We start from the raw sequence: 7,161 nt of genomic DNA, 5'->3' as shown, positions 1-7,161 counted from the left end.
CCAACTCCTCCATTGCACTCTGCATCTCAGCCATTCTGAAATACTGGCAGTATGCTGGGTGCTTCCTGCTCTCTCTCTCCTCTCTGGGCCCTCCGTGCGCAGGTCCGTCTCCTGGAATAACCACATTCTAGCTGTATGGATTATACCACTAGGAGGTCATAGACCGGGCACTGCTATGCCCAGACTTGTGTTTTGGAAAGATCACTCTGCCAGCAACACAGTATGGGGCTTGAGGGGTGTGTGTGTGTGTGTCTGTGTAAATTTGAAGGTCAAGAAAATGGTGGGAAATTCCCAGGCTCAGACAAGAGAAATGGGAGCCTCAGCCTTTACCCCAGCTCTCCCATCACTCCTCCGGCCTTCAGGGGCCTGGGGGAAGGCCAGTGGAGACCCACCAGGCAAGAAGGGGTTAGATTTTTCCTTCGTTAATCTGCCTGCTCCCTTCTCAGCCCAGGAGCCTGGTTATCTACAGCTCAGGGCGAGGTGTAGAGGGCAGGCCCCCATGGAGGCTACTGCCAGAGAGGCCGTAAGCAAGCCGCCTAGCTCCCATGAGTCTCGGTTTCCTTATCTGTGTAGAACAGGCTTTATAGGGTGTGGGAGTCCGTGGGATGCTGCCTTCAAAGCTCTTAGGATAGGGCCTGGCTCAGTACGTCTTAGCTGCTTTATAAAAATCAAGCGCTTGCTGAATACCCTCTGCGTGCCATCTGTCTGCAGTGTCCTCTGCACTGCAGGAGGCCCTGGGGGGACAATGTCGCCTAAGGACTGGTCTTGACTTGAAGGATTGCCCGATTTAGCATTGTGGATTTTGCTGACTGGGGACACCCCATTTTTTGGAGCAATTCCATTTCTAGGAATTTATCTGAAACACGTGCACAAAGATTTAGCTCTAAGTACGTTTACTGTAGTGATTTTATAAAGTGAAGAGTTGGAAATAGCCTTAATGTCCAACTATAGGCTACTGGTTAAATAGGTGATGAGACAAATAGAATGTTATGGAGCCATTCAAGAGGAAGCAGAGGGATATTTGATGATATGGAAAGATGTTTATTATTAAGTGAAAACAATATACAAAACAATATTTATATATCAAAAATATATGTGTATACATATTTTAAACCATGGACGCTAACACACCCAAAACTTAACAGTGGCTATCTCTGAGTGATTTTTAAAGTTCTTTTGTGATCCCCAGATTTCCTTTTCTAAATTTTCAGCAATGAATATGAGTTTCTTTTGTGAAAAAATATAGTAATACATTTTGTTAACTTTTGTTATTAAAATACAATAAATAAAAATAGTAATAAAAGAAAGGGCAATTTTACTAGCTGTCCCTGTCCCTCTTCCCAACCTTCTCTCTTGATTCGATTCTTGATCGCTCCCAATAAACATGGGTTCACGACGCTGCTATTCATTTATTTGCCAGGATTTATTAACCTCAGAGTACCGCCCTATGCAAGGAGGTTTAAAGATGAGACCTCACATTCTCCAGGTGATTTGCACGCGGTCCAGATTTTGAGGTGCGTGGAAACGGAGTTCTTTACCTCCCTCCCTTTATTTATTTATTCTCTCTCCATTCATTTCGCCCATTCATTCCCAGCTTGGGGGCGTTTATTTACTTGACGTACGCATGCGCACTCCTGGCGGCTGGCTGGGGTCCAGCGGCCCCGCTCCCGACGCCGCCCATTGGCCGGCTCCGCCAGCGCCGCCGCTGATTGGCGGCCGCGGCCGAGCCCCACCGCCTATCAAAGTTGGCGGGAAGGCGACGGCGAGGCAGCATGGCGGCGGCCGCCGCGGACTCGTTTCCCGGCGGCGGCGGCCCGGCGGCCGTGAAGCTGCCGCCGTCGCCGCCGCTCAAGGTGCTGGCGGAGCAGCTGCGGCGCGACGCGGAGGGCGGCCCGGGCGCGTGGCGGCTGTCGCGGGCGGCGGCGGGCCGCGGGCCGCTGGAGCTGGCGGCCGTGTGGATGCAGGGCGCGGTGGTGGCGGCGGGCGGCGGCGAGGCGCGGCTGCGGGACCCGAGCGGGGCCTTCTCGGTGCGCGGCCTGGAGAGGGTGCCGCGCGGGCGGCCCTGCCTCGCCCCAGGTAACGCCGATCGGACCCGGGGCCGGGCCTGCACCCGGGGGCCGTCCTGCCCCTCCCCCAGCCAGCGCCCCCCTCGCGGATCGGATCAGCATCACCTGCAGCCGGTTCAGAAACACAGGTTCCTAGGACGCCCCCTGCCCCCTGGGCGGAATCTCCGGGGGAGGGACCCCCAGCATCTGTATTTGCAACAAGCCCCCTCCCCACAGGTGACTTTTTCCCCCTTCCATCAAGTTTTGGAAAATACTGGAGGAGGAAGCTTCTATTCCTGGTATCTTCCTCTGGGAAGCTCTCCCCGACCCCTAGGAATGGGGAGCCCCTCCTCGACCTCCTCTTCATGGCGGGGTCTCAGGCTGTAGCTCGCTAATGCTTGCCTCTTCTTTTAAACCAGTGGGGCTCAAACCAGCATGCATCAGACTCACCCCAAGGGCTTGTTAAAACTCCCAGGCCTGGGCTCCACCCTCCTGCTCTCCGAGTCTGATTTCCGCAGGTTTGGGTGGGGCTGAGAATTTGCATTTCTCACCAGCTCCCAGGTGATGCTGATGTTGCTGGCCTGGGGGCCATACCTTGAGAACCGCTGGGCCTGGCTGCGGGAAGGCCAGACTGCGTGTCTCTGACCACTATCCTCAACCCTATAGGTTGAAGTCTGGCCCTGCCTCTTTCCAGCTGAGCTCCCTGGAGCACTTTTCTTAACTTTTCTGGACCTGTTCTGCCTTTTTGAAAAGGGCCAATAATTCCTGCCTTTTGTTTGGATTCAATGTATAAAAAATGGCCTTAACACAGCTCCTGGCTGCTAGTGAGGGTTCGAAAAATTGTGCCCATTGTTACTTCTTATAGAACGCTCCTGCTCCCTTCTCGCGCCCCCTCCTGCCCCGTCTTTCAGGCTCCCCTCTCCCTCTGCTCTCTGCTGCAGTGATGGTCCAGCACGGGGTCAGCAAACCACAGGCTGCCACCTCCTTTCACATGGCCCGCGAACTAAAAACGTTTTTTACATTTTCAAGTGGTTGAAAAAAACCGGAAGAAGAAGATTTCCTAACATGTGAAAAGTATGTGAAATTCAGATATCAGTGTCCATAAGTAAAGTTTTATTGGAACGCATTCATTGAGGTCATGTCTGGGGCTGTTCTCATGTTACAGTTACAGACTTGAGTAGTTGCCAAGAGACCTAGGGCCTGTAAAGCCTGAAATATTTAGTATCTGGCCTTTTGCAGAAAAAGTTTGCCGGCCCTTGGCCTAGCATGTGACCCGTGCTGTTTGGTGTCTTGGCCTCCAGGCAATGCTCCTTGAAGGCAGGCTGGGGGCGTCCCCCGTGTGTGGTCCCAGCCCTGGCTTAAGGTTGGCAGCGGTACAAACCTTAGCGGTTAAACATCCAGCACCGGTGAACCTGTCTGACTTCCACTGGCCTGTGTGCCTGCAGGCAGGGGCTGCACCAACTCCGTGCTCATTAATACCCAGTCTTCATTGACAAGGCCTGTCACTGCCTTCTCTTTTTCTGGCAGGGAGCCGGGATAGTAAGCAGGCCACTAAAACCCAAAGTTACAGCATCGTAGGCCTGAGTGCAGGGTGCTGTGGGCGCAGAAGAGGGACAACTGATGCAGGCCTGGGAGCCCAGGGAAGGATGCATTGGAGTTATCTGTAGGGACCCCCTCGCCCAGCTTGCCTGAGACTGAGGGGGCTCCTGGGATGCTGGACTTTCAGTTTTAAAATGGGGATGGTTGTCGCCCTCTGTGTGCAGTGGCAGGAGGTTGTGCAGGTCCATGGAACAGCATATGCAAAGGCTCGGGGGTAAGAGAGCGCGCAGCGCCTTTGGGGAGCCTGGGGCAGAATGGGGGGCAGGAGCGAAAGGTGGGAGGGCTCCCATCCTGCCGCCTGCTTCAAGGTGGCCCTTAGCCATCTTCATCACATCAGGGCTGTGCCCCCCTGCTTCTCTGGAAACACCCAGCTTTTGTCTCCCTAAATGCCAGGGGCTGCACAGGCAGAGTTGAGTCTGAACTCTCCCTGCCCTCAGGTTGCTCCCAGTCTGCAGGACGAGAGGGGAAAAACGGACAACTATCTAGACTGCCCTGTGATCTGGGGAGCCTGGACGCGGGAGCTGCATTCGAGGAAGATGGTGGCAGCAGCTGGGTGGGGATGGTTGTGACAAGGAAGTAGACCGACGAGAAGCTACTGAAGTGGTCGAGGCCAGAGGGCGAAGGCCTGCCCGAGGGAGCGAAGGGGGGACAGCGGCGAGGAGAGGGCGACAGGAGAGGGTGTGGGGAGAATGAACAGACTAGCACCCAGGTCTTTGAGCGAAATGTGTTTGAGCTCGTCCTTCTAGTCGTGTGCGCCTGTGCGGAGATGTCCTGTTCCCCCGGGTTGGGATCTCCTTGGGCTTGATCTTCCTTTCCTGGGTCTTCCGTCCTTCTTTTTCTAAGGGTTCCATCTACCAGCACCTTGGGACCATTCAGAGGGTATGGCAAGTGTATTTTTAGCACTAGTCCCTGTCGCCAAGAAACCCCACGTAACCTGCTCAAGTAGACTCTGGAGATGGGTTCAGAGAAACCTGAGGACCCGGGGCCAGGGCTTGACAACAAGGGGGTCGGCAGTCAGCTTTCCTGGCTTCCCTTCAGTCTGAGCTCTGGGGCCCCCACGCAAGCTCAGCCCTGAGGCTGGAAGCAGCTTGATTCAAGCGGCCTCTCCGGGGCGGGCAGTGGGGCTGGCAGCCTGCCTGCTCTTCCTGCTGTGTTTGGGGTTTTTTACACAATTGAGTTTTGTGTGGTTAAGACTGGCCAAGTGTTGCTTTCAAGGAGAGCCACTTCCCTAAGGACTAAGAAGAGCGGCTCGGTTATATGTCATTAGGTCATCACCGTGGCAGCCTGCGCTCCTGGAGATCAGCTTGCGTGCGCCCAGCTGGTGGCCAGGATAAAGCGGGAGGTGGCAGGGATTTGCCCCGGGCAGTTGGAACGAGTGGGCGGCATGGGCGGGTTGCCGCCTGCCTGGCTTTTTGGCAGCGTCAAGGGAAAGTTTGGGATTTGCTTTGGTGCCGTCAGGGGGTGTCTTTGCAGAAAGAGGACGGGTCCTGTGCACAGAGACCGGTTACACACTCGGGCACCGAGCGGGGAACACGGGTTAAGAGAAAAGCTTGAGATTTCTCCCCTGCCTCAGAGCACTGTGTCTCATGATAACTCGTGCTCAAATGTGAGAGTCCTTCCATTCCTTGGGCTTGATTGTTTTGTGCACGATGGGTGCTGCAATTTCATTGTAACATTTTTTCGTTTTTAAAGTAAAAGGCTTTTTTTAAAATAAAGATTGACCCCGAGCTAACATCTGTTGCCAATCTTTTTTTTTATTCTCCCCAAAGCCCCCTGGTATATAGTCATATATTCAGTTGCAGGTCCTCCTGGTTGTGCTGTGTGGGGCGCTGCCTAAGTGTGGCCTGATGAGTGGTGCTAGGTCCATGCCCAGGATCCGAACCGGGGAACCCTGGGCCACCGAAGTGGAGTGTGCGAACTTAACCACTGGGCCGTGGGGCCGGCCCCTCATTTTAACCTTTTAAAACCAGAAACCAAAGAAGATACAGACGTCATCCTCCAGGTTCAGTGTTGAACTTATTGTCAATATATGTATTTTGGGGGTCGGCCCTGTGGTGCAGCGGTTAAGTGCGCACGTTCCACTTCGGCGGCCCGGGGGTCACCGGTTTGGATCCCAGGTGCGGACGTGGCACTGCTTGGCAAGCCATGCTGTGGCAGGCGTCCCACATATAAAGTAGAGGGAGATGGACATGGATGTTAGGTCAGGGCCAGTCTTCCTCAGCAAAAAAAAAAGAGGCTTGGCAGCAGACGTTAGCTCAGGGCTAATCTTCCTCAAAAAAAAAAAAACGTATTTTGATCCCTGCCTTGGCATTTTGATATCTCCTGTCTGCATTCTTTTGCTCCAGTTTGCCTCTGACGAAGTGAAGCCCTCTGAAGGACGAGGTCTCCATTTTATTTTCCTTTTTTCTGATCCACTTGAACACCACCTCGGCTCTTCTTCTTCTAGGAAAGTACGTGATGGTGATGGGATTGGTCCTGGCCTGCTGCCCTGAGCCGTGCCTTCAGGCCGTGAAGATGACAGACCTTTCCGATAATCCCATCCATGAGAAGATGTGGGAACTGGAAGTGGAAGATTTACACAGGAATATTCCTTAGATGACGTTTGGGACCTTCACAAAAACACCCGGAATTCTGCAACGACTTAGGGTCTTAAACCACGTGGATTTCACGGACATCCCCCATTGTCTCTTTCTCCAGAGGTTCTCGGAGCGCTTTCCTTGGCTGATCAAGAAGACTGGATGGAGGGTCTCAAAATGCTGGGACACTCCAGTGAACTCAGCCCCTGCTGCCCCTCGCTCTGACAACTGCTGATGAGAAGCAGATGTTGTGTTCTCGCTCTCTCTCTCTCTTTTTGGTTTATGCGTGTTAATTCTCTCTAAAGCACACAGAAATCCCGCGCTGCGTTTTCCAAGTTTTACATTTTCCATTCCCGCTGCGACCCCATTTTAAACAATGCAAAATGTAAACCTCAGCCATTGCCCGCCGTGATGAAAGTGTGGTTACGGGCAGGAAGGCAGACTGTGAAAAAGGAACGATGGCTCCCCGTCTTCTCCAAGTCAAGAACTTCCACATCCAGCTTGGAAGTCAGACTGCGCAGGCTCTCAAGACACCGGCGGTTTCTGCTTCAGACACCGCTCAGCCGCTTAAGGCCGGTTTCCCCTAGATGCGACGATGATGCCCGCCACTCGTCCTTCTCTTGGAGATGTTGAAACACTTTCCAGATCTCTTGCTGAAACTGAAATCAAGATTGAGAACGCCTTTCAGGCATTAACTAAACTTCTGCCTCGTAACTTTTGAGACATTGCAAGGGAGCAACCTCCTGGTTCAGAGGTCTTACGTTTTGGGGACAATGACTTTGTCGTGATTGTGTTGGGTGTGGCTTTCTGCTCTCTGCGTCTCAGCCAGCCCTCCTTTTTCCTTAGGTTGTAAATATCCAGGGAGTCAGGTTATGTTCCCGCATTGCTGGAGAGTTTTGCCGGGTTATTGATCTTCTCCCGCTAATAAATTGTTTTATATG

At 53.3% G+C, this 7,161-nt stretch overlaps 1 protein-coding gene across 1 annotated transcript; it reads left to right on the top strand.

Annotated features, from left to right (window-relative positions):
• Positions 1–1,750: 1,750 nt before the first annotated feature.
• Positions 1,751–7,161, top strand: RMI2 (RecQ mediated genome instability 2). The gene is made up of 2 exons (XM_044747354.2): positions 1,751–2,076; positions 6,091–7,161. Exons 1-2 carry the CDS (start codon positions 1,773–1,775, stop codon positions 6,237–6,239), a joined length of 453 nt encoding a protein of 150 aa, XP_044603289.2. The 5' UTR covers positions 1,751–1,772; the 3' UTR covers positions 6,240–7,161.

Source organism: Equus asinus, chromosome 14 (genome assembly GCF_041296235.1).
Source record: "Equus asinus isolate D_3611 breed Donkey chromosome 14, EquAss-T2T_v2, whole genome shotgun sequence".
NCBI classification, from domain to species: domain Eukaryota; kingdom Metazoa; phylum Chordata; class Mammalia; order Perissodactyla; family Equidae; genus Equus; species Equus asinus.
The sequence above is the reverse complement of the archived record's forward strand: the minus strand, read 5'-3'. Positions and strand labels throughout refer to the sequence as shown.